Source organism: Maylandia zebra, linkage group LG23 (genome assembly GCF_041146795.1).
Source record: "Maylandia zebra isolate NMK-2024a linkage group LG23, Mzebra_GT3a, whole genome shotgun sequence".
NCBI lineage: Eukaryota > Metazoa > Chordata > Actinopteri > Cichliformes > Cichlidae > Maylandia > Maylandia zebra.
In genome coordinates, this window is record NC_135188.1 from 8,951,752 (window position 1) to 8,979,746 (window position 27,995).

Sequence of the window (27,995 nt, forward strand, 5' to 3'; positions counted from 1 at the left end):
AATTATCCTTAGTTTTTCAAATAAAATTATTAATTTAAATGAATTATTACTACTGAAAATATTAATTTGTGAATGATGTTATCTATTAATTAATTTTCCGAAACAATATAATGTAAGAGGCCATAGGGCAGTTCTCTGTTAATCAGGCTGGGAGACTGAAAGTCAGTCAGATTTTAATTTCCTTTTTTGTTAGGAGAGAACTACTTGCTGGTTTCCTTGTTCTTCCTACATGTCTTGGCTTTTCTGTTTCTTTTCTGTTTGTGTCTCCTGTCCCTGTTCCCACCAACATCTCTGCTACTTCTGCTGCTCCTGACACTGCTGCTGTTGAAGACACAAGATAATGATCATTAAGGTTAGTTCTAGTATTTTCATCCTTTTACATATATGTGAGTGCGCTTGTTTCTCATTAGACCTTTCTGATCTTTTTCGTGATCCATCTTTGTTGCTCTTTCTCTTTTTTCCACTGCCTCTGTCATAGCAATACTTGTACCCTTGGTTCCTAGGCTCCCTGTGCTTCATTTGTGCTTCCCTGTTGCAGAAAACAAAATGGTTTTTATTTTATTCTTACATTACTTACTGATAAAACTTGAGAGTTTCTCATTGGGACATAACACAAAAGGGGGGGGGAAAGGCCTGTTGACCCACAGGAAGACTGCTGCTCTCTTGCTCCAGTGAAAGAGAGATAAGTCATGACTCAAGGGATTAAAACTGTAACCACTGTGTTAGCTTTTATAACCTCCCCCCGGCTTCCACTTTGAGTAACAAAGAGCCCAATACAAGTGTCACAGCATGCCTTTTACATAAAAGCCACACATCCACACTGCAGTTACCTATAAGTTTTAAATTCTAGTGTTCATATGACCTCTGGAAACACACATGCAAAAACATGGTGAAATCAGTCTAAATCAGCACTGGAGACATATTGGACAAAGCAGCTGCAAACATGTATGGTTTAAAATTTATAGTCCAATGGTTCTATAAGTGAGTGAGATGGTCTTTTCTGTCTACATTGAGCACCTTGAGCAATGGCGTGTCCAGCGGGGTGGCCTGGGGGGGCACAGGCCACCCCCCCAACCAGACTGGCCACCCCAGGTGCCACCCCAAAGGCAGAACAATACAATTCAATCAAATATCAAATGTCCGATTATGTTTTCACGGTGAAGCTCAGATATCCGAGTGTAAGTGAATGCAGCATCGGCTTCTGCGCTACGTGCATCACGTTGGCAAAGGTAGGAGAGCCAAGCACGAAAGATGGCACCGCAGGAAACAATTTTTCGGTGAAAGAAAATGAGGACAGAATAAATGTCCCGGTAAGTAATATTAAGTTTGTTGAGTTTAGTAAACTTCGGTGAAATTAGAATACCAAGGAAAAAATAACACTTAAAGAATTATTGCAGCCGTCGAATATTTCAGACAGTATGCTACTGAGGGCAGCTAACATAAGAGTTATGAGTTATAAGATATAATCTAAGTCGTAACATTGCTGTATGGAGCTGCAGATTTGGTTGCAGGTTAACATAGCTGGACTGGCCATCGGGCATACCGGGCATATGCCCGGTGACTTATTTTTTATTTTTATTTTGTAAGGGCATGAACAATGAGAGGTGGTGGATTGGCCAGATGCAGGTCGATGTGTAAAAATAACTCAGTTGTTTGGTGGTGACTGGGGAGAGTGCCCGCCCTATGGAAGACATCCTGCATCGTCCCGGTCCCCAAAAAGAACCGGCCCAATGAGCTGAATGACTTCCGACCGGTGGCACTGACGTCACATCTTATGAAGACTCTAGAGCGGCTCTTCCTCAACCTCCTCCGACCACAGGTACAACATGCCCAGGACCCACTACAGTTTGCATACAAGGTGGGTGTCGGAGTGGAGGATGCCATCCTGTACCTCCTACACAGAGCCCACTCACACCTGGATGGGGGAAAAGGCACGGTCAGGATCCTGTTTCTTGACTTTTCCAGTGCCTTTAATACCATCCGGCCCTGTATGCTTCAGGAAAAACTGAACAGGATGGAGGTGGACCCCTGCCTGGTGGCTTGGATCTCCGACTACCTCACCGACAGACCACAGTACGTCAGGCTGAAGGACATCACGTCTGACACAGTGGTCAGCAGCACAGGAGCACCACAGGGAACTGTGCTGTCCCCTCTTCTCTTCACCCTGTACACCTCTGACTTCTGCTACAACTCTGAATTATGCCATATTCAGAAGTTTGCAGATGACACGGCCATCATGGGGTGTATCTGGGATGATCAGGAAGAGGAGTACAGAAGTCTGGTGAGGAACTTTGTCGCATGGAGTCACACAAACCACCTGCAACTCAACACCTCAAAGACTAAGGAACTGGTTGTGGACTTCGGGAGGTCCAGAGAAGGTCCACTGCCAGTTCAGATAGAGGGGGAGGAGGTGGAGGTGGTCAACAAGTACAAGTACCTCGGGCTGTGGGTGGACAATAAACTGGACTGGTCATGTAACACAGAGCACCTGTATAAAAAAGCCCAAAGCCGACTGTACTTCCTCAGGAGGCTGAGGTCTTTTAACATCTGCAGGAAGCTCCTGAGGATGTTTTACCAGTCAGTGGTTGCTGGAGTACTTTTCTATGCTGTGGTGTGCTGGGGGAGCAGCACAGCAAAGAGGGACTCATCCAGGCTGGAGAAACTGATCAGGAGGGCTAGCTCTGTGGTCGGCATGAAGCTGGACACTCTGGTGACAGTGGCAGAGAAAAGGACATTAAAGAAACTGATGGACATTATGGACAATGCTGGGCATCCTCTGCACACGGCCATAAACAATCAGAAGAGTCTGTTCAGTGACAGGTTGCTTCTCCCCAAGACAAGAACTAACAGACTTAAAAACTCCTTTGTCCCACACGCCATCAAACTGTTTAACTCCTCTCTGGAGGGGAGAGGGAGGGGAAACAGGAGGACAAAGGAGGGGGGAACAACTAAGCTGTAGTGCCTCTTCACCTCACTGTACAATACCTTGTGCAATACTTTTGTAAATAGTCAACAGTGCAATAGACTCAATACTTGAAATGTGCAATTCACTTGTATTTTTATTTTTTATTCCTATTTATTCTATTTATCCCCTTTGTATATTTTATTTATATTTGTCTCTGTATTTATATATGTGTGTGTGTGTGTGTGTGTGTGTGTGTGTGTATATATATATATATAACAGTTCTGTAACTGTAACTTCGGTCGTTGCTGTGCTTTTTTTGGAAGTCGAATTTCCCAGAGGAACCCACCCGAGGGATTAATAAAGTTCTATCTTATCTCTTATCTCTTATCTCTTCAGAGAAAATATTATGCGTTTGGTATTGAGCTGAGAAGAGACGCAGTTTGTCCCGAACTTTAGCTAGAATGGAAAAAGACAAAGCTGGATTTATTCTGTGTGTTTACGCTGCACAGCTGCCTCTTCTCTCATCTCCCCCTCCCTCTTCTGTTGCTACTTCAATCATGAAACTGATCAATGATCAGCTTTTCTCTCTTGTTTATTTATCGCCCACTTTGTGCCAGAAAGAGGAAACCAGCAGATGTCGCGCTAAACAACAGCAGCACGTTTAAGCTTGATCAGCTGTTGTTAGAATTTATTTAATATTAATTTCCAGTATCAGCTGATGTTTGCTGGAGCCACAGCTGTAAAGCTGCTGGTCATGATGTCGGTTTGGATATGTGGTGAGAGGGAAACATGAAGATGAAACCAGGAGATGCCCTTACTGGATCATCAGAGCTGAACAGGTGATGGAGAAACAGGTTTAGGTGACATGAATGAGTTGAAGGGAAGTTATGAACTGTTTCTGAGAGACAAATAACACCAGGATCCTTTTTTATGTAGCTGACAGCTGGTAACTGTGCAGGGGTGGGTCTAGCAAAGTTATGCCAGGGGGCCAGGTAGGGAATTAACAGGGAGAGGTGGGGCACAAAGAAATACTTTTCTTTCTTATTCTCATTTAAAATATCTCGCTTTTATTAAATAATTATCTAAATCTTACAACCAAAGTTTTTATCTGATGTAAAATGTATAGAAATCATACATATACCAACAAGACAGTGTACATCACTGTCACAACAGCATTTGTTTTCATTCAAAGGCTTTATGGTTTTAATACCTGGGGGGCCGGTCTCTAGTCAAAATGCCCGATTTTCTGTCCCGGTCCAGCCCTGCAGGTTAATACTGGCAGTGTCACCATGCCAGCTGACTGTATTTCATCGTCAGCCAGTGTTGTTCTTTATCAATATTACCAAAGTTTACCATAAGGCAGCATAGCAAGTATTTACTTGCTTTCAGGTTTTATTCAAATGTTAGTCTTCCTGTTTCAAAATCAAACACCAGTTTGTGAGAAGATTATCTTCTTTTTTTAAATAGGCAGATAAAATTTTACATTGGCATTGGCTAATTTGTCAATTGTTTGTTACAAATGTTCGTATTTTAATATTCAAAAATGTTTTTGCCCAAAACATATGTGCACTACATGTCAGTAAAAATACTATGCAAATATTGCTGTCCTTGAATGCTGAGTAAACACTGACAAAGCACTGATTGTATCTCTTGTACTTTATCAACGCAGTATCTAAAAACTTTGCACCGTAGTGGTTAAAATCTCATTCTAATAAGAGTTAAAAGCTCATTCGGTTATTAGGTTTATAGGATTATTGAATTATGGTTAATGGTTGGTAGAATTTTTTTTTTAAACATTATCTGCCAATTACATCTGCCACCCTTCTCCAAATCTGTGCCCCTACCTGGCCCCCCAAACAAAAATTTTCTAGACACGCCACTGACCTTGAGGTACCTTAAAGACCAGGAAAAGGCTGATCCAGGCGTGTCACTCCCCAATTCTCTGCCTGATTTTCTCTCTAGGTACTAAATATCCTATTAAAAATAGCTAAAAATGCCTGAAAAAAGGATGTTTAAACATGTTTTACGCACTGCTTTTTTTGGCCAGTAAACCTATTTTATTGTGGTACTTATTACATCTTTGGACCAATGTAATGGCTCTGTTTTGTAATATTTGATGTCATGGATTTTATCCCATTATGCTGGCAGCTTGTTAAACTGTCGGTCAAACCACCTAGAACACTGCTTACAACTGAAAAATGATGAGAAATTCCTCTGTTGTTATCAGGGATGGTCAGTAACACCTTAGTGTAATCCAATTACTTTTTTCAAGTAACGAGTAAAGTAAGTAATTACTATTGCAAAAAAGTAATTCGATTACTGTTACGTTCCCATAAACATGCTGCGTTACTAAACCGTGAGTTTGTTTGTGAGAGTGTCTCATGACAATGATGTACGAACATGCGACGTGTGCAACAGACGTGTGTAGATTAACAATGGATAATATAAAGTGCGGGAGAGAGTACAACCATGCAGGGTTTAAAGATTGGAAGTACTGACATTACTTTAAGTTTGATTCTGTAAAAAGTGACAAGAACATTAGCATCTCCTGTACATTCTGTGTGGTAAGAAAATTTCTTTCTACAGCGAAAAATTTAACTTCAAATCTGGGCAAGCACCTATCACGCTGCCACAGCAATGTGAAATTCACAGAGGAACACCCAGATCCCCCCAGTGACATGACTGCTGCGGCACATTTTTGCTGTGTTTTACTTGCATCTATTTGAAAGAGTGAGTGTAAACACAAAAAAATTTTATTAATTTTTTTATATGCTGGAATATGCAGAAAATAGGTTTAAATGTTAAACAAATAATCTCCACTCAGAGACTGTTGCATTCAATTAAATTTTTGCTTGATGCAATGTGCATGTAGTTAAAAGAATAAAACCAATAAAACAAAAAAAGAGGCTTTTTCATTTGGTTCAATATTATATGATGGATTATGTTTTTAAAAAGTAACTAAGTAATAAAGTTGCTAATTACTTTTGAAAATAAGTAATTAGTATAGTAACAGGATTACTTTCTTGGAGAAGTAATCAGTAATTAGTAACTAATTACTATTTTCAAGTAACTTGACTTGGTTGTAAATATCAAAGGGTTAAGCTGCTAGCATAGTTTCTCATTTTGTAATTCAGTTCACAGCAAAAATGCAAGAAACCATGCTAAAAATTGTTGTTGCTCTTTTAAGGCCAGGGGCATTTAACAAATTGAAAAGCTCTTCCTTGATCCAATGTCATAGTATGGAGGGACATGAATAACTTTCAGATGATATTAGTCTCAGATAGTGTTCTTGCGAGAAAACGTATTTTCTATTAGAACAAATCAACAGAAGTAGCAAATGTACCTCAACTCATCATCTTGCCACTTATAAGAAAGGAAAACACTGGAGGATTTTGCCTACTGCAATGAAGTGTTTGGAAGAACATTGAGTGATAAATTATTCAGATACCTGAAAGCATCATGAAAGAATGTGGACTGAGTGGCAAGAAAAGTGCGTTTGGGTGCAGTACTACTGTGGTAGTAAAGACGGCCACTGAGGCGAAGTTATGGAGTAGTTATAATTCATTTAAATACAGCTGTGAAATCATCCACACCAGTGAAGGTATTGGTACTCAAAAAAATGCCGCTGCACTCAGGTTGGCATACACTCAGCTTTAACATCAATGTGGGCTCTTGGCTTTGTGTTAGCATGCTGTCTGTGCAGATATTTCCAAAGTGCCGATGTTGAGTTAGAAGTAAAATGCAGCTGTTTCTGTCCTGGATGCAGTTTCCACTTTACCTTTATGCTCTTGTCTTTTCATGCAATAAAAATAAAAGTAGTGTCCATATCTCCATTCATCAAAATTTGTAGACCCATGCATCATTTTCTGCCTTGAACCAATATCGGCTGACTGTAACACAAGTACGTAGAAATATAGACGTTTGATGTTTTCTGTCTTTCTATCGGTCCTGAATGCAGATAACTTTATAACTTTATAATGCAAGTAACAACATAAGTGGAACTGTAATGTGATTACTGAATCGCAGTAACTTGTTACATTACTCCATTTCTGAAAAAATTTTACGTGTTACTTTCTAACACATTATACCCAACATGGGTTAGCTCCAACATAGTTTGTTAATCATTATGTTTTTACATTTATGTGGATACATATTTTTTTATCTCCTCCAAATTAAATTTGTATGATTTTGTTTGATTGTTTGAATTTTATCTTGTGCTTTCATTGCCTCTTCTTCTTCTTTTTCTATATTCCACCACATGAATTAACTCAGCAATGTTGAAATATTCTTCATTACTGTATTTTTATTTTACATGGTCTCTGATATATACTCATATTCATACATTTTTTCATCTCCCAGTCAGCAGTTTACCGAATATCAGGACTGATTTATCGTAATTATATTTGGGTTTTCTGTCTGCTCTTGGTTTTCCATATTTACCAGCAAGCTTTCTATGCATCAAGTCTTTGGATCCTCACCAATTACTTGCCCACCTTAATGGCAACTATGTTATCAGACAGAGACCAACTAGTTCTCTGCCTTCAAAGAAACATTGTTTCCTATTTTAGAATTCTGTAAATAAAATCTTTTCCTTCTGCTTCAGTGTTCTACATCTTTCAGTCTGCCAGCACCATTAGTTTTATTACAGCGAAAATCTTACCCACTGCTAAGAGTGAATGAGTAGTGTATTAAAATAATTTTTCCCCTCTCTATCTAACTTGCTCATCTCGCCACCTTGGCACAGCAATAGTCTGTAATTTTAAAATAATCAGCCTGACCTTTAAGAATCATCAGACTAAAGGCACTGTTCACGTCCCGTTTTTCCAAAAAGTCTATAGAAAAGTACAGATGATGCGCTGCTTATGCAGACAGTGTGCTCACACATAGCTGGAGTAATTATTATCATTCACTTGAACAACACAGAGAAAGAGAGAGAGAGCCTTAAGGGGCAACTGTTGCAAGTAAAAAGCTAAATATATTCAATATTTGTAGACAGCTCTTGTGTTAGCAGCAGGGACTAGGACTCTAGGCCCACATTTGTTCTTGCTCAAAGCCATTAGTTTTAACACAGAAACATCTCACCACACATAATACCATAAACACACTCAAATGACTCCAGAGGAAAGAGTAAATTATAGCATAAAAGCCTCCTTTCACATATATTTTTTTGTATTATTTTATTCAAAATTAGTGCTCAAGCTTGACCGGATGAGCACTACCGTAGAATTCACAACCTGACTGAGAAACCCTGATTCTTCAGAGAGTGGTGTTGTGGACACAAAGTACAATTTTTCAATTAACACAACCTGTATAGCAAGGGATGACTGCTTTGCAGTGAAAAAGAAATTTGTTTTTTTTTTCTTTTGTAGTAATTATCATTTAAAACACAATCATGGCCAAATAATGCAATCTTTATTGGGGTTGTCAAGCTTACGTCTTCTATTTGAATTTGTGATAAACATGCAGGACTTTTGCATATTAGAGCTGATTAACATGTAGATTCTTTGTATCAAGGTCACATAGCAGAATTTATACATAGTGTTAAGCTCACACACTTTTTAGAAATTTGATATTTAGGTAGAAAGAGTTGTCCTTATTTTTAATTTTCTACATATGTTCATTATGGTAAATTACATTGTTTTGGATTAACTGACATGTAGGATTGGTTCAATGTTCTCTGCTAGATAACCGGTGGTATAAAATGAGTAATTAGCTGACTAACTCTGGGTTTTATGCTCTACTTCTGCACAGGTTCATATAAAAGGCACAAATCAAATCAGACTCATTTAAATAGTAAAACGCTATGTTCTTCTAACCCTTTCTAATCTCACCTTATTCAGTTTTTGTATATTAGTATGTGAGAACAAAGACAGGGTCAGTGCATTTTACAATCATTGGAGTATAAATCTAAGACTAAATAAATTGTATGTGAGAAACATGTATGTTTCGTAAAATATAACTAGTATGCAATGACTTGATCAGCTAATATACAGCAAGCAAGCACACAAGTGTTTCTGGCAATGAGTGAAAGTCCTAAAACAAAGATATAAAAGCTGTACGGTCACTATGAGTTATAGCCGATATTATAGTGCCTGCATCTAGAAATATGTAAGTTAAAGTCAAGTCAAATTTTTATAGCACATTTAAAATTTTAAATTTCATGCCATATAAAATATACATAATTAACAATAACCAGTCAACAATAAATATGCACTAAAAAACACACTAAAACAATAAAAACATCCGGGTATCCTGCTCAGCAAAGTGTCGAGCAGTGTTTCAAAATGATTGAGTGACTGTGCAACTGTTTTGTCAAAGATTAGGTTGTTTAAAAGTGTCACAGACCGGCTCTGGGGACTCGGAGTCCGTGAGCAGTGGGGACTATGATTGTTGTTGTTGTGATTATTATTATTATTATTATTATTCTCATTTGGTGTGTCGTCTGCTCTGCCTCTGGTCTCTGTCCGCATCTGTATGTAGGCAGGTGTGTGTGTGTGTTGTGGTTTTCTGTGGCGAAGTTACAGGCACCTTCAGGCCGTGGCCTGGCTTGAGGACTGGCCACACCCGAAGTCCTTGCCACACACCTGCTCCTCATCTGGGCTCGTCGGGGGAGCTATTTAGAAGAGCGATGGAGCTTCCACCGACGCTGGATTATTGCGTTTGACTTCACGTCAGTCTTCTAGCGTAGTCGGAAAGTCTGTGAGTGTATGCCTGCTGGGATAAAGTGTGTTAATGGCTGCCTCTATTGTTTTCCCTCAGGAGGAATGTGGGACGAGAGAGAGCAGTGAGCACGGGGAGTGCAGAGACACTGGAGCAGAGAGCACTACACTGGGACTTTTTGGGAAGAAGACACGACATGGGAGTCTGGGACACTAGGGGATTTATTGCTGCTTACTTCACCACCTTGTAAATAAACACTGTTTGCACTGAAGAGTCTGGCGTTTGGGTCCTGTTTCCCCACCTCTCCACAGTCTGCCGACACAGACGGTGACAAAAAGATTAGGGATCACCACCAAAAATGCTGTGTTACCTCTGTTTTTGAGCCTGGATTGACAAATGTCCAAGAGCAATAGTTTCATAGACCTCAGGGCTCTAGTAAGAATGTAGGGCTGTAAAAACAACCACTGATACTCTTATAAACAAGTAATACAAATTTAAAACAGACCCTGAAATGGACTGGAAGCCAGTACAGAGGCCAGTACAGGTGTAATGTGATTAGACCATTCTTTTCTGTCAAAAGGCGAGCTGCTGCATTTTGTACAGCCTGCAGAAGAAGCTAGGAGCAACTGATAAAGGCAAAGAATTATTAATAGTTAAACTGAGAGGTAATGAAGGTGTGATTACTCTCTCAATGTCATGTGGAGGGAGGTAGGCCTTCACCTTACTGTGGAGCCTCATTTGAATACACAGGTAACAACAGAGCTAATCTGTTTATCTTAAAAGCAAAGTCAAAAATCACATCAAGGTTCTTTGAACTGGGTGACAGTAAGAAGCTAAAAGACCAATGGTGCTGTCATACTCATCGAAAGTGTTGAGTTGCCCAAATAAAATAATTTCTGTTCTATTTTTATCCAGGTTGAGGTTGAAATTTAGATACCAGATGATGCAATAGCAGTTGCACTACACACTGCCCCTCTCTCACCTGGACCAGAAAAACACATATGTGCGGATGCTGTTCATCGACTATAGCTCCGCCTTCAACACTATCATACCATCCAGACTCATCGTGAAACTCCGTGACCTGAACATCAACTCCTCCCTGTGCAGCTGGATCCTGGACCTCCTGACAGACAGACCTCAGGTGGTTCGGATCGGCAGCAACACCTCATCCACACTCACACTCAGCACAGGTGCCCCCCAGGGATGTTTGCTCAGCCCCCTGTACACCCTGTTCACCCACGACTGTACAGCAACACATAGCTCCAACACCATCATCAAATTTGCAGATGACACCACCATCATCAGCTGCATTTCTGATGGAGATGAGACAGCATACAGGGCAGAGGTGAGAGCCCTGACATCATGGTGCCGCGACAACAACCTGCTGCTTAACGTCAGCAAAGCCAAGGAGCTCATCGTGGATTACAGGAGACTGCAGAGAGGAGCCCACACCCCCCATCCACATCGAAGGAGCAGAGGTGGAGAGAGTCAGCTGCTTCAGATTCCTGGGCATCAACATCAGCGAGGACCTGAGCTGGTCACACCATGTTGGTGTGATCACAAAAGCAGCGGCTCTTCTTCCTGCGGCGCCTGAGAAGATTCGGCATGAACCCCAGAATACTTACAAACTTCTATCAATGCACCATTGAAAGTATTCTGACTGGCTGCATCACCACTTGGTACAGCAGCTGTAATGCTCTGGACCGCAAAGCTCTGCAGAGGGTGGTGAGATCAGCACAGCGCATCACCAGGACTGAACTGCCAGCCATACCGGATCTTTACACACAGTGCTGCATGAGGAAGACACAGCGGATCCTCTCTGATCCCAGCCACAGACTTTTCACACTCCTGCCATCCGGCAGGTGGTTCAGGAGCATCCAGACCCGCATTACCAGACACAGGGACAGTTTTTAACCACAAACTATCAGACTTTTGAACTGCTGACATTCCATACACACCACTACACACTCACTACAATTACAGGACTCTGCACACTGTCACTTCAACAAATGCTACTTAAATGCTCACTGCACAACTTTGTACAACCTGCAGATACTCTTGCACAAACTTGTAAATACCAACTTGTCTTAAATGTAAATACCAACTAAATTCTCTAATATTTAATACTTTTTCCTCTCTTTTTTTATTGTTGTTATTATTATTATTATTTTATTACTAATAAACTGCTATTTTCTGTTATTTTCTTCTCAATATAACTGCACACTCTCTATATGCTCATGTAAAGCTGAGGAGCACGAGGCAAAGAATTTCATTATGGATAAATGTGGCTACACTGTTATCTGTACATGACAATAAAACTTGAAACTTGACAGGCAAACAATGTAGAAGTAATTTTAAAATTTATCTGGCACAGGCACCAGCTCTGGGAAAAAAATGAGTTTCTTGAATGATACTGAAAGAGAAAGACAAAAACATGTCACACTAAGAGATAATAAAAAAAACTTTGGTGAAAGGAAAGTAAAAACAGATGTAGGTGAAAGAATGTCCAGGCCCCAAGACAGACCCTGAGGCCAGGATAAGTGTGGCATCAGGCACAAGAGTAGCCGAGGAAAATCAAGAAATACATGGGAATTTAGACTATGCTCTAACCTCTAAATCCAAATCTGATGTTTCAAAAATGATGAAAATGAAGTTGCATGAAAAAACTGTTTCCCCCTAACACAGGCAAAACTTTGGTAATTTTGAAATGTTATTCTTTAAATAATTCAACTAATAAATTAAGTGCAAAGGTAATAACGTGCTAAGCTTTCAGGAGTTTTGTTCCGAATTAGCAATAGCCTGATTTGGTTGCACAACATACCAGCAAACCTTTTTTTTTCAGCTATTAGCTCCTTTTTAATAAAATGTGAGCCATACCCTCTGTTAACGCTGAAGCGAGTCTTGGAGCATAATGATGCTTTTAATCCAACCTAATAGAAGATAATTATCATTTTAATTTCCTTATCACACTAGAATTTCTTAATTCCGTTATTATCCAGGTTTGATCGAATTATCCAAGAGGTATTAGATCTATGCCTTGTGTGAACTGATGTCGAGAAAAAGAGGATATTGCAATTCGTCACTGTGTTGTGCAAGGTCGGGCATATGTGTGCATGAAGGAAATGAAGAATATCTGAGGTACTGCCAGCTGGAAAAAGTTACGTTTATCATCCAAAGCTAAAATTTACAGTTAGGGGGCAAGTGTTGACCAAATGGCCAATCAGTTACTCAGACTGAATGTGTGCCCGAAAAGTACAATATATCACTCGGTCTGAATAAATGTACTGGTGAACAATAGCCTTGTGGAATCTATTAGTAGTGGGGTTAAATCCGAGGCATGATGTCACAGTCACAGCTAATAACCAGTAGCTGATACTTAGAAAACCTCTTGCCACACTTTGCCTGTGTGCATGAGTAAGCAAAGGACAAATAGGCTAGCTAGTTTCTAAATGAATAACACATACATGTAACACTCCCACTGACTTAGTCAGTGAACAATAAGGATGGCTAGCAAAGCTATGGAGGTCTCCATCTGCTTCTCTGTCCTGCCCACACACACACTAACAATAAATCCCCCTGGGCCTACTCTAAAAATAATCTAGAGCCCAGTAATAAATCAGCGTAACAAAAACATAGAACTTGTACATATGCATGTGTGTGTGTGTGTGTGTGTGTGTGTGTGTGTGTGTGTGTGTGTGTGTGTGTGTGTGTGCGTATCTGAATTCTGATCATCTGACCAGAATGTAGGACAAAAACGTCAGCAGAGCCACTAACGTGTGAGGAGCACACACTGGGCCAAAGGAATAGTCCTGTCAGCTGGGACCAAATCTGTAGAATGACTCTAAATCTCTTGTGTGTCTGTCATGCACATGTGATTCCCATTCTTCAGATCTTCTACATTTAGCCTATAACTTCCCATCTGTCCCATGTCCCACTTCCCTTATTTGACCCAAAATGTTGCTTTGAGCTATATGTATAAACCTGAATTCAAACATCTAGGGCATAAACACTCAATGAAATGCTCACCACTTCAAGTAGGAAAAGTGCTGAACAGCACAGAAAAGCATGTAAGGATATTTTAACAGAGCCCAGTACAGTAAGAAATACTTCAGCTTGTCATTTTTGCTATTTTGCACTTATTTTAATTGCAAGTTAATTACCAGCAACGCTTTTACAGTAGCTGATGCAGGGATTTGTTGTTATCAACAACATTACAGCTTTTGAAGCCAAAGAAACAGAAGAATTTCACCTGCATTGCATATATTTGTAGTTTCAAGTATTTAGAGGCAAAAGGGGTTGGCTGTAGCTCAGGAGCAATAGCAGGCCATCTACTAATCGGAAGATGGTGGTTTGACCCCTGACTGTCCCAGTCATGTCAAATATCCTTGGGCAAGTTACTAACCCCAGGATGTTCTCAATGAATGTGTGTGAATGTTAGATAGAAAGCACTTACGTGGATAATACACGAAAGAGTGCTTGTATGTCTGGTAGACTAGAAAAGAACTGTACATGAACCTATTCCTATTCCAGAAGGTAAAACCCCACGCAACCTAACAATACTATAAGCCTGCCTTTTCCTATAGTACGAGCTTCAGGTCAGCTGAGGAGTGTGTGAAAAGATGTGCCTGTGTGTATTACAGTTGACAGCTGTCTAAGTTAATAATAATTAAATAGAAATTTGGCTAATGGTCAACACTGAGAAATGTAGGGCATGATTTGGCTTGTTCACATGTTAGCATGTATGAGTGCTTGTACAGCAGGCGCTCAGGCTGTCACACTATAGGGTAGTAGGGCACTATGTGAAAATTGGAGAGGAAATTATACTGCTCCGATCAGCTGTGAGCCTCAGAGAGAGAGAGAAAAAACAATTTCCATGCTGAGGAGTGCAAACTCAATCTTTCTCTGGCAATAACTGGCAAATATAGCAAGTTATTCCCTCATCTCACTGCACCAGAAAAACTGAAATAGTTATGCCTGTGCTGGCAATAATTTTTCCTTGTCTTGCAATAGTCTTGATTTCTGTCACAATGGCCTTATGCTCTTTTGCAATAGTATGCATTTCTTCACTAGGGCCATTTCTCACAATAGTGTGTTTATTTTATAGCGATCAGCTGGAGAGCCAAGAGGGTAACCACTCACAAATACAATGCCTTTAGCTGTGTTAATAGAAACATTTTTGGGTAAGTTCAAATACTAAAATAATGTCGTTTATGTCTGTATTTTCAAGCACAAACTTAATTATTTAGAGAACTAATTAATCTATAAAAAGCAACTCTTTTTTAAAGTGTATTTTTTTATTAACACTTGTCTTGAGCAACTTTGGTTCTTCGGTTCTCTGCCATCTAAGACAGCAAACATAACACAGAAGCGGCTTCACAACCATATATTGCACTAATATCTTGTCCCTGTCTGGTCTAACCTGAAAAAACAGAGCTACAGAGTTTTACACTGCACCTCATGATCATTTTTTGGTTCTGTTTTTGTCTTTTATCTAAAATTTTCAATTGCTCTACAGCAAAATTCTCTCTCTTGCTCTCTTTCTCTTGCCCTCTCTCTCCCTCAGTGTGTGTGTGTGCAGGCAGGCTGCAAATACACACATACTGAACAAGGCCAGGAGAGAATGAATATCTGGATTACTTCCAATATATTATATGTTGCCTAATCCAGAAGGCCACAGCTGCACAGCAGACATTCAAATTCAACTACTGCAGAGGCACCCAACAGTGGAGAAAGGAAGAACAAAAGGAGAGAGTACACTGTGCTAAATGCAAAGCGCAAACTGAAGCACATACATTAAATAAAATCATCATCAGTTCACATAGACCAACCTATAATAGGAAGAGGAGCAGCCCTCCTTCTCTCTATTTCTGCTTCTTTTGTTCTCTTTATCTTGACCATGCGCTCTGGATCTGTCTCTATCCTTGTCATGCTTTTCCTGCAATATGTAGCATTCCCGAGCCTTGGTGGTATCAATCACTCCAGGGCTGATGGTGATTCTTCCTGGGATTAAAAATGATACACCCATTAAAGAACAGAACCAAACCAGGTCAGAAAATTGGGGAGAGCAACTAACAACCACATGCATTACCATTTGTTTAGCAATTAGCTCTGAGCTTTGAACCAATTCTTCTCACCTATTCTCACCTATTTCTTTTTCTCTAACGGTTAACACAGAAAAAGATCTAGTAAATATATTCACATACTGGAAGTTCAAACTGAATATGTAGGGGAGCTGAATAGTAAGGATTATGATTCAGTTTTCCAGTACTCAAGACAGCTGAGAAATATGAATGAGAGAGCACGGCCTAAGGTAATTTTCAGAATGGTTGAGTGCTTGGACACCATACCTAACAGGTTCACTAAGACAGTGTAATATACAGTACTGATCTTTCTTGAAACAGTTAATAAATATGAAACACTATCTCTTATGGACAAATGTACATACTTGATGAAGCTGATGGGCTGTTAAAACTTGTAGAGTTCCCACTGAAAATAGAAAATAAAGAAATATGTGAAAATCCTATATTTACATCAGACCTTTACAGATGATCCAAGTTTACATTCTTTTTTTCAAACTTCAGTTTCCATAAATGGCATTAAGAAGGCTTTCATGATAGCATTTTTGAATTTTTTTAAAAAGACAAATTACTGTTACTGAGCAGAATTTATTAAAACATACAATTAGTAGTATTAGCAGATCTAACAAAAGGACAACATACATTACACATAGATTTACACCAACCGTATGTGTCTGAGGCCCAGAGTTCTGAGAACTGTATAAATGATTCTTTTGGTTTTGAAATGTGATTTATATTCCAGTTCTGTATTATTTATAGTTATTATGTATACTATGTGTTTTATTGTGCCATTTATTAGATAATTCCCTTTTGTCATGCCATTTGGTTCTCTCAGTCTTGTCTCGGAATTTGTCTTTTTCTCGTTCTTGTTCTCCTGTTAGTTGTGTCACTTTATTCTTGTCGCCCTGTTCTGTTGTGGGTCACTTTGCTTTATTTTGGTGACCATTGTTCTCTGTGTCTTGTGTCAAGTTTTTCTTCTTGTGTCATTATGTTAAAGGTCCTCGGCTGTTTTCACACCTGTTACCACACTCTCATTTTCTTGTGTCTATCGTCTACGTCTCCCTTTGTCCTTTATTATGTTGTCCCTGATTGCTGTGTATCTCCTTGCCATGTGTTCCCAGAAAGTTTCTGGTATTTGGATTGTTTGGTTCTGCTCTGTAATGTTTTTGGATTTCTTTATTCCCTACAGCATTGAAGCTGAGTTTTGAGCTTATTTCCTGTTTCCTGCATCCTCAATTTGGATCCAGCTACAAGATGACCCTCGACAGTCTCTTTTTATCTGCTTCTGGCAGATTGTATTTGTAATTGTCTGTTTACTGTCTTTAATGTTTAAGGAATGTTAATGTGCATTCTAAAAAAGGAAACCGCATGAGCAAACAAATTTACAGATGAATCAGTGAAGGAAAAAATAAAAGAAGCGGGTCTGCAAAAGGATCAAAGCACTTTTACAAATGCACAGCTGTGTTCTCCAAGTGTTTGAAGTGACTGGCTCATTGTCAAGGCATAGTGTGTGCTCGCCAACGCAAGAGGAACGGATGGAGGGCATATTACTGATAAAATCTGGGTCTTCTGTCCGTCCACGTGGCCAGGGCACACTTGCCTCCAACTGAAAACTTCCGAATGAGCTGAATGTGAACTTGGCTTTTGTTTGAAGCTCATCCAAATGAACGCCTTTCCAACAGGTGTGAGCCCAGTTATGTTGCTCCATAAATCCAAAAGTAAACAGTTCCATCGCTGAGGAATTTTATTTTTGGCTCAACAGATGCACAAGAAGTTAAAAGACTTACTTATGAATGGAGAAGAATCAATGAATGGAAGAGGGAGTCTGGTTCTCTGAGCATGTGACAGGTAGCAAAGCCCAAAAAGATTGGTAATGTAATATACACTTGAAGGTTGATAATGCTCAGAATCAACAGCTTTGGTCGAGGAGACTGATTGAACACACACCAAAATAAAGTTATAGATGTGTGATAAAACTCTATGGAAGATATGGCAAACATGCAAGTCATTATCATGCTCTAACGTTCCTTTATTAATAGATCACAGTTTTTATACTGATTCGGCCTCCCTCTAGGATGACTAAAGGAATATTATTGTGAGATATGTATAAAACATAGATGAACATGATTTTACACTACCACTGCCTGAACAGTTAACTTTACCACATTAAAATTTAGCTCATTTTGAATAATTTTTCCAGTGATTTTTGTTTGTTAGTTAATTTTCCTACAAAGGGACATTTTCATTTTGAGATTAATTGCTACATCCTGTCACTATAAGGGAACAATGTTGTAGAATTGCCACAGTCTAATCAGATCTTAAGTATTTTTGAAGCCCTCAGGACCCTTGGCCCTCATTGCAGCATGGCATGTCAAGGCCAAGATGATGCCAGAAATACCTGCTGTTCCTAATAGCCCCAAGGGAAAGGCAACAGTGAAACCAGGACTATCACTGCACATGTGTATACTTTTTTTTTTAAAGTTTAAAAGGAAATTATTCATAAAGCACACAGGAGATGGCTGGCAGAGTTCATAGGAACAGTAAGTCCCTGAAGGATGTGAGGATTTGGCAGATGGACTGAGATGTGAGAAAAACCATCTTTATGGACAAGGTACTGAGCACATTTAGGCACACATCAGACACAGCAAATTAGGGGAAGGGAAAAAATAGGAATGAGAAAAGAGAGAAAAGATGAAGGAACAGGAAGCTAGTGAGACAGACAAACAGAGCTGGACTCAGGAAGGCTGGATACAGACAGCATCCAAGTGAAACAAGCACAGCAGCAAACACAAATGGAGTAGGGCTGCATTCATTAACGTGTAAGAAAATGCAAGAGAGCCTTGGGTACAACGTGGCCCACTTGTGATCTAAGTTGTGTAAATTACTGCTGAAATGTGGGAGTTTGCAGACAGGTTGTGACATAGATCGGAAAAGCAGAGTGGAGGGGGTGCCTGGAATACTGATAAACAGGAGACTGGAGGAACAAACAAGGTTGCTATCTTGCTTTCTACCTTATATGGCCATTGATTCAGTTGGAAGATGAGCAACAGTGCATGGTGTACAGAAAAGAAACCCCAATCCAAGTTGATCTTTAGAGTCTAACTAGAGACACCTGGTCTGTTTCAGAAGTTGTTTTATCAAACTTTTGAGTTACTTCCTTTCACACTAACGTAATAATCGCTTGACTAATGATTTCTAGTCCAGTCTCTGAGTAACATTTTTCTTTCCCTCCCTGCACATTTGCTGAATTTGTGAGGGAGTCCGGTTTTCACTTTTTCACTGACACAGTAACCTTCAGTTTCTCCTCATTACGGTCATTACATATAGAGCTGACCTACAACTGATGCATAAAGATAGACACATTATAGGGCTCACCTGACCGAAGTAGCAGTAGAGGAGGGAGGTTGGGGACCTGAGCAGGAAAAGAAGACAGCAAAGTTATCTATTGTTCTCTTCAGTAATACTGAAATTCCAAAAAAAAAAAAGATTTTAATACCGTAACTACATTCAACCTCAAAAGGGAAATAATAATATACCCACAATAATTTGCTGCTTTAATTAGAGCAAAGAAAATAATTATTTAATTATTGCATGAAAATTCACGAAAAAGCTACATATTAAAGGTTGTACCCCTTAACAGTTTAGAAGGTTTAGAATATTATACGTATTCCAAATGCAGATTTTGTCCAACACAGGCCAAATATTTTAATCAAATGGAAACAGAAATAGTCTAAAATCACACATTAAACGTGAGAAGATGTTTTGTTATTATTAATATAGCAACAAATAACAGAAACACAAGACAAATAACAGAAACACAAGACAAATAACAGAAACAATATAAAAGAATATGAAAAAATATAACCCATTACCAGGAACATGCATTCATAATTTATAGTGCTGCATCTTTTAATCTTAAGAAATTAGATCAGCCTCAAAATGTCAGTGCAACAAAATGTAGCAAGTGCTACTTGCCTTTTCCTCCATCAATAAAACAGAACAAGTCAAATGCTTGAGTGCACACTTAATGGACCCACTTGTTATAATGCTCAAATTTTACGTGACCAAGCTGCAAAATCAGCTCTCACACTTGCTGTACGGAGCCAATGTGTGTACACATAAAGACACACATACAAGCACACATATATAGAGAGACTCCTTTGAAGACTCAAGGCACAAGCACACATTCACATCTGGATACCATCTCCTACTTTTTTTTTAAAGACCCCTAACGTGAGAGTGGCTAGAAACAGCTTGGTTGAAGCAGGAGGAAGAATAATATGAGCTGCTATGTGTGCTGTACATATGAGCTGCCTGAATTTGAAAAGAACATCAAGATGCCGTCCTGTGAATAAATCTAAAACACTGTTTTTTCCCTTTCAAATACAAGTTCCACAGAGTTGAGATGGCCCGAAGTGCTCATGGAGGAGTGCGGTTTTTGATACTTGAGACACCTGGACACCCAAAGAAAAGAGCAGAATTTAACATACACGTACAAACTTCTCAAAATTCAAGACATCGAAGTCTGAGAGTGTAGCCTGGAGGGTCTTCAGGTAATTCCCTTTAATGTGATTCCATGATGTGAATAATCAGGAACATGAAGAGTGCAGCATGTAAAAAAACATCTGCGACAAGCTCTCATTACTGCAAATAGATGAGGTCACTGCATGAGACATCACAAAGAGTTTGTAGAATGAATTATACTACAGAAAATCTAAGTGGATTGTAAAATGTGATTGGCAGTATTAGTAACTTTGCTAATGGAATGCTATGCAATGCATACTGTATACACAAGCAGATGCACAAAGTACACAGCAGCTTGTCCATAAACATGCCATCAAGGTTAGCGTGAGTGAGTAATTGTTTTTACCTGTGGTGATCTCAAGTGAGTGTTTGATGGAGGCTAGAGTTGCATGCTTGGCAGCATATGAGAGAGCAAATGGCTGAGGGCTAATTGCATCTGATTGTTTTTGCGTGGTTTTGAGTCTCGTGCTAATGCTTTACAGAGCTACAGGCTGCAGTGTTTTAGATGGAGCTGATATTTCACATGGGACAACTGGCTGCTGTTCTGCACTGCAGCACAGGCCCAAGTGATCTTTGTTAGTGTAAAGGCTACTGTCTCCCATACTCTCAGATGCAGCAATCTGCAAGGACAGATGTGCATAAATCTTCTTGCAGTGACAGCATCCTGTCATTACACTGTCACCTGTTAAAAGCACAGCCATCAGCTCTTTACAAGAAAACTAGCATTCTCCACTCTAAAGCTGAAAATCAATACAGGGCACAGATTTTTTTTATGTTATGAATCAAAACAAAACAAAAAAATTATAAGGTTAAAAAAGCATTTTTTTAAAAAGTCTTATTGGTAATAGTCCTAATGTTGCTCTGATTGTTCATCACGGGGCATTTACTTGCATAGTCAGTTTTTTAAAAGAGTTTAAAAATCTGCTCAGTTCAGTCAGCGAGGACATTCACATACAAGCTCTGTTGCTACAGTGATTATAGTGACCCAGTAACCAGCTGTATGGAAGATTAGCTGCAGTGCACAGCAGCAGGCAGCATCACCTTCACTGTGCTGCACTGATAGATGACACAAGTACAACCCTGTAATGACACAGCTCCACTCCAAAATGTGCACCTATGAAAAACACTTGGCATCTAATGTGACCTTACTGAAAAACAAACCAAAAATTAAAACAGCCCCTTCTTTTCCTCTGCCCTATTCCCCACAGTTGGGTCTGTTCAGCACTTTTCTCGTGCCTCAATCTGCAGACCCAGCAACTTTTTTCTTTTTTTTACCAGGGGCTATTTTTATCATGCTACACATTTGCCTCACACAAGGAGACAGGGCCTATAACTTAAAGAAAGGGGAGTGGTCGGCATTAAAGCTATGCATATAACTTCAAAGCTGGTGCCGGCAGGATGTTTGATATTTTGGTTGTATTAGTGGCTCTGGCACGGGTTTTGCTGTGCAGTATGGGGCTCGGAGGGTAAGGGGCAAGCAGGCCTAAGCCGGCATTTCTATTTCAGAGCCTTTGAAGATGAAGATATGGCATGTGCTCAGCTGTGTGCTTGCGCCAGGGAGCCTTCCTGGATTTCAATATGATTCACTGCAAAGACTAAGAGGAAGTCTAAAGACTGATGGACTCCCACCTGGACAGCACTAGATACCTGACTGCAGGAAGACATATATCCATACAGTGCCTTCAAACACATGCAGGCAGGTGCAGAGATACACACGTATACACACAGTTAAGTTCACCTCTGTCCTTCAACTCCACAGGATAATTTATTATGACACGTGTTGCAGCTTCACAAACACATGGTCTGATTGCTATTAGTCATTTGTGCAGCTGCATGATGCATGATGTGTCCAACAGAGGGTTCTCTTTGGGGCCTTAACACCTGAAAATCTTAGTATTAAATCTAAATATTCTCCCGCAGATAACTCACATGTTCATAATTATCATGTCACATGAAAAAGAACATACAAGAACCTTTCTCAAATAGTTTTGTAAATATAGTAAATAAGCATTAATATAAGTAAATGTGTTGCATTCCAATAGCAGAGTGACTTACGTGGTGGAACTCTCTTTTTAATAAATTTAAAGAAAGAGTTCTTGCTGAGTGGAGGTGGCAGCTGATTAGTATTACTGCTGTCCTCATAATGGCACATCTCACAAACAACCTGAAAAATAAAGATAGTTACTGTTATTTATGACAACAATAAAAAGAAATCTCATTTTAAAAAATGACAGCGACAAACTATCAACAATAAAGTTGTAGGCTGAACCAGTAGCTTAATACACATATAGTTTTTTTTTACAAAAATTCTGTGCGGAACACAATAAAAATGCTATGTTAATTGAAATTCCCATAGTTCAATCAATTGTCTGCAGGTTGGTTCATGCCAAAAGGTTTAATTATAGCTTCCGAGACTGATCATTTCAGGTCCTCCTGCATTGGTGCCCATCCTTATTAAACCCATACTAACATAATACCTGAGTGTTGCTGCCTCCATCATTATGACATTGGTGCCCATCCTCTCTGCTGGATTCAGGTTGTCCTCCAGCCAAATTAGTGATAGGATCTGAATCTCTGTTGATCAGGTAATATGATAAAGACTGTACAAATACATACAATGTTTTGATAATGTCCTAAAAAAGGCAAGTGGGGGTTCTCATACATAAATCCTTCTTTTTAATGTGATGCTGATGTGCACTTATATAACATTTTTAAAAACAGGACATTCATTTATCCTAATGTCACTTTCAATGTCCTTACTTAAACCCCCTGCAGGTCCATTAACGCATTAAACCTCCTTATCTGGGTCATCTTGCCATCTTCACAAAACAGCCCTTTACAGCCCTAAACCCTGCTACACTCACCCCGAGTGAGCTCATACACACACATACGCACACAAGCGGAATGTTAACCCGCTTCTGTCACAAGGACTTTATCAACAGTAGAGAAAAGCATACATAAAAAAGTAAAAACGCCTACATCTAATGGCAACTCAATAGGGAAGTGCCTGCAGCTCCTTAATGTCTCTTTGCTCCAGATCTGAGAACACAAACACTTTTGACCTGAGCTGCACAAAAACAAACCAAAATCTTTACTACATTATCATGTAACACACTAGTAAATTCCTTAACCAAACAGTAGACCCTCTTTGAATAAAGAGGGTCTTGGTCAATCGCTGTCACATAGGGAGAGAGACATGACACACACATGACTCAGATCTGTGTCCTCCTCCTAAGGGTAAACTTGCCGATGGAGAACAATGACATCAAGTAGGACAGATCTTAAACTGGCTGGCCATTTCTGTCAGTCAGTCTCAGATGATGGTCAAGGCATCCAACAGACATCTTAATCACCATTAAAGTAAATGAATAGAAGCAGTGGTAAAGAACCTGTTTTGCATGGGACAGCTTCACTCAATGGCTGAAAGCATGGTTTTATAAATAGCTGCAAAGTGCTTGCTGAGAGTGAATGTTTTTTCCTAGCATTAAAAAAAAAAAAAAAACAGGCCCCTCATGAGTGTGTACACGATTTTTTTTTTTGATTCGTTGATGACTTACTTTGCATCTAAGCACAATCCATCCATAAAGCAAAACCCCTGCAACTGTGTTACCCTATTTGACAGAGGTCTGTTCACAGTGTTATTTATGACCTCGAATAAATCAAAACCAAATTAACAGGATTTGTTAAAAATTTTAATTGAAATCTGTTTAGCAATGCACCAAAAATATCTCTTTGCAGGAAAAACACACTTGTCTACACATAAAGATTTGGCACTAACTGGGTTATAAAGCCCAATCTAGTTATGTTTGATGAATTGGTCGCTGCAATCGCAAACTGTGACGTCAAAATGCCAAACCTTTTATATTTGCACTTGTCTGCAGCATTTTTCATTAGTGAGTCATGGCTTGGAAAAACACACCGCTACACTCCTGGAATAGCAACAGAGGAGGTCATTTACAGAAAGCTGAAAATCTCTTTTTTTTTTTTCTATTGTCTCGATCCACAAATACAGTGTCATCTAAAAGTCCAATGCTCCCACACTGATGGATGGCACCTCCAGCTCATCCATTTTGTAAATGTACCAGCAGTGCCTAAATCATCTAATGTATCAAAAGAACAGTATACAGTAAACAGAGACGCTATTCGCCTAATCAGTTCTACAATTATATATTTATTACACTAAATTCTAATGAATTACTACAATTTTTAACTAAAACTACAGCGGCTGTTAAAGTTGGAGTAAAAATCTGCATTAATTTCTGCTGGCATAGGGTTACATTAAAGAACCTAAAATGGAAATACTAATCAGGGTTTTTCCTGACTCCAATTGGCCTATGAATGTTAACACAGTTATTTTGTGTTCAGATAAGTCTTCTTATCTTCAAATGAACAAAAGTGGTTTAAATAGTCTCTGCTTAAACCTTTTACCCTGCTCAAGTAAAGCACAACTGTAAATAAGCATTGACTTGTGCCCAAGACAAGCTATGATCACAAAGTAGTGTCACTGTTGTTAGCAGATAAATCATAAATGTATGAAATATAAATACGGGAAAAAAGAATGGCACAAAGCCTAAAAATTTTTTAAAAAGCTTTAACCTTCGATGAAATTTTGCCTTGGGCTTTAACAGATGAACATAAGTCTGTGTTTACCTCAACATTTTGCAATCCCTTGCCAAAACAACCCTAATATGCTGAGCACATCTTGGGATCACAGAAAACAGATGGCATCAGGCAGATAGTTGCCGTGTCACAAACAAACAGAAAAAACCAGCTGCCAGCTTCTTCTGGCTCTGAGCTCAGAGCAGTAGCATAGAATGGGATAGAGGGTGTAGGACTGAAGGCACAAAATATAACAGTATGGAGAAGACATATTACTGACCTGAAAGCTACAATAGATGGTCTGCCTGGGGAAGAATAAGCACAAAACACCTCCTCTTCTTCATATCCAGTGTGCCTCTTCTGGGCCTGAGCAGAATAACAATTTCTCAAGTTTCAGTCTGATTTATTATTCCTAACTATGTTCTCCTGTTTAAGTGAAGGGTCTCTTTAAAAAGAAGGCTGACTAAATCACATTAGTGATAGCATTATCTTACCCTGTCTTTAGCATTTACCTTTCTTATCATGCCATGAAGTTTTGCTTGTTTCCTACAGTAAGCATTCCAGCTTTCTTCATCAAAACCATAGTTAAAGTAATCTGAGATGTTAGCACCTAAAATAAAAACACTAAATGGTAATGAATAGGTCTGAATGTAATTACTGAATGCATACAAGAATCTCATTGATGTGTCAGGTCAAACAACAATACTTACCAGCTTTTCTCCATGGCTTTTTCTCCAAAAACTCTACTTTCTGGTTAATTTCTTCATTTCCTTGGACTTTTTCTAACAATAGGTCATTTGTAGTACCTGTAAATCATCCCAATGCAGACATAATGATGTCACATACATTTCATATATTTGTCACATATATCGTCATTTCTCATTTATTTTCAATAAGGAATATTTTAAATCATAAAGATCTGAGTTAAGTCAGCTGATTTGCAGAAATGAAGCTGACATTCTCAATGTGAACTAATTATGAATATGTGTAAAATGACTGAAAGTGTACTTTTTTAAATGTCAAATGGTCACTGGGTTCTCTAATAGGCTGATAGTTTTCACTGTAAAATTCTATATTTAAATTCTTGGCTGACTCTGAGGAGAAATATAGTCACTGTGTGTCTTTGGAAGCTGAATGCATATCAGTTAACTGATATAAGACATTTATATCTTATAGTCTTCTTATTTCTTAAACCAAGTTTACAATAAAGCCTGGTCTTTGTGTGGCTGTTTTGTTTAATGTTTCACTGTCATTTGTGTTGCCCAAAAATCTCAAAAGGGTTGTCACTACTCACCACCTACATGTTGTGTCCTCCTAAGATGCATAAATGTACTGCAAGAAATAAGGAGGCCCTCACATCATCACCACTGTTATCTCTATCATCATCATTAGTAACTTTAAATAACAGAAAGAAACACTTCTGTCTGGGTTGAGTGCTGATGACACAACGCGTTAACTTAAACACTATGAAAATATCTCAAAGCAAATTTTTGACAGAAGGGGGTTTTTGACAAATAAGGCCCATTCATAACATACCTAACAGCTACAAAAACACAATAAAAAGCTGGAAAAATTCAAAATAATATGTCATTATCATCTTGGACAGCTTTCAAATTGTCCCATAAACAAAAGAAAGGGATGAAAATAATATCAAATCATCAAAATAGAAAAGAATTTCCACTCACACAGATAATTGTCAGAATGATTTTACATTACTGCAAGAACACTAAACCTTGATGGGTACAAGTGAAAAATGGCATTTAACCATGTCTATTCACGTTCAGGTTTTTCATGTGGGTATTTTTTTTCCCATTAGGCACTGATCAACGTAAGTGACACTGTTGTTCTTTAAATTGCTTGCATGATTTCAAACAAATTCCCAAATGCAAAAACAACTAAACTATCCCGCCCAAAAAACAACATTGTTTAAGCCTTAGTATCCTTTACAGTCACTAACTGTAATTGGCATGTTATGCTACATTTATTCTGAGGCATAAAGGCTGGTGTAAACATACAAAAAAAAAAAAAAAAAAAAAAAAATCAGGGCTCCAGTTGTATGATTGCTAACATCCCCATTTCCCAGCTCACAAACAAATACCTCTCGCCTGACAGCGAGTTAATGAGCATCAAATTCTTTTTAATGCTCGACATGACTGATTGCACATTTCGGGCAGCACACAAGGTGCCGTCACATGTATTGTGCAACTATAATGTCATTATCGTACTGTGAAAACTGTATTATACCTGAACGCTTCATTAGTATAATACTGTTGGAAATAATCATGCCATTACAGTTTATTTTCAATTTGTCTACTGCTCACTGCAATTTACGGCCTGTGAGACGAGTATCTAACTCCTTCTAATTCATGACAACAAAATTAATATTGCTTTGTAACTTTCAATAATTTTGTATTCTTTTGTATTGAATTGTTTCCTTTAGTTTTTAGTGGTTTAACTTAATTTAAACAACATTTCATGTATATTTTTTTTATTATTTAGAATATTGTCTTGACATATAAAGGGTCCCCTGCTTTGTTAGCGTGGGGACCCTTACTGGTCCAGTGTCGAGTACCACTACGCCTTATATACATATATGCACATATATATACACGCGCAATGCCAGAACAATGGCTGTACACAACTGTAAATTTGCACACTTATTTATTTAAGGCACTGGCTACACACCTGGGTGAGAGTCCAACCCTTTGTATCTCGTGTCGGTCATCTGTGGCGTTCATGTCATATACCCCTAAAACAAGGAACTTGGAGGCACATTAAAATCAAAGTGGCTCTATTGAAAACAGAAGAAACAGCTGGCCTCTTTAAACTAAGCTATGGTATCTTTCCATTAAACGCTGGGGGAAGTGATTTAAACAAATATAAAGAGGAACTCATAACTCTAAGCATTAAACATTTTTAGGGGTTTAATTGTTTGTGCCAACTGTCATTTAAATTCGTTTTTTAATGAAGGAAGCTCGTGTCAACAAATCGCCATGACTAATTTCAATTAGCTTAAAATCCATCAAGACTAATTAAACTTCACATGTTTAACATAATTTTTGAGATTAAATTTACCCGCTGGATCTTCCCCCTTTTAGCTCTTGTCGTTCTTGGTTATGGTAGTGAAAGTCTAGATACTTCGTGAGAATATTGCATAAAAAGTTTTCCTTTATTAACTCTGTAACGATTGTTCTCGGGATACTGCTTATTGTCATAGCAACGACGTTTGG

The 27,995-nt window shown here is 38.9% G+C and overlaps 1 protein-coding gene and 1 long non-coding RNA gene across 4 annotated transcripts; one reads left to right on the forward strand and one right to left on the reverse strand.

The window, feature by feature from the left end:
- Window positions 1-131: 131 nt before the first annotated feature.
- On the reverse strand, window positions 132-27,990 carry fip1l1a (FIP1 like 1a (S. cerevisiae)). 3 transcript variants are annotated; one of them, XM_076880633.1, is made up of 13 exons: window positions 27,841-27,990; window positions 27,451-27,527; window positions 26,060-26,097; window positions 25,476-25,571; window positions 25,278-25,375; window positions 25,046-25,131; window positions 22,644-22,740; window positions 22,222-22,330; window positions 19,018-19,054; window positions 16,011-16,051; window positions 15,394-15,565; window positions 413-529; window positions 132-318 (listed from the first exon to the last, which is right to left on the reverse strand). In XM_076880633.1, exons 2-13 carry the CDS (start codon window positions 27,501-27,503, stop codon window positions 201-203), a joined length of 1,062 nt encoding a protein of 353 aa, XP_076736748.1. In that variant the 5' UTR covers window positions 27,504-27,527; window positions 27,841-27,990; the 3' UTR covers window positions 132-200. The 3 variants fall into 3 exon arrangements, with proteins under 3 accessions (XP_076736748.1, XP_004557189.1, XP_004557190.1); XM_004557132.3 differs by having other exon boundaries at window positions 132-321; XM_004557133.3 differs by having other exon boundaries at window positions 132-321; window positions 27,451-27,514; window positions 27,841-27,976.
- LOC143415108 (uncharacterized) lies at window positions 1,035-9,961 on the forward strand. The gene is made up of 3 exons (XR_013095718.1): window positions 1,035-1,310; window positions 9,386-9,575; window positions 9,665-9,961. It is a non-coding gene; the product is annotated as an uncharacterized LOC143415108 (long non-coding RNA).
- Window positions 27,991-27,995: the final 5 nt, after the last annotated feature.

Excerpts from the sequence above, each read along its gene's own strand:
- fip1l1a (XM_004557132.3), bottom strand. The coding sequence starts at position 27,503 with ATGAACGCCACAGATGACCGACACGAGATACAAAGGGTTGGACTCTCA. Across the intron at positions 25,572-26,059 it reads GAGGACACAACATGTAGGTG|GTACTACAAATGACCTATTG; the intron begins GTGAGTAGTGAC and ends GATGATTTACAG. Across the intron at positions 22,741-25,045 it reads CCATCTATTGTAGCTTTCAG|AGATTCAGATCCTATCACTA; the intron begins GTCAGTAATATG and ends CCTGATCAACAG.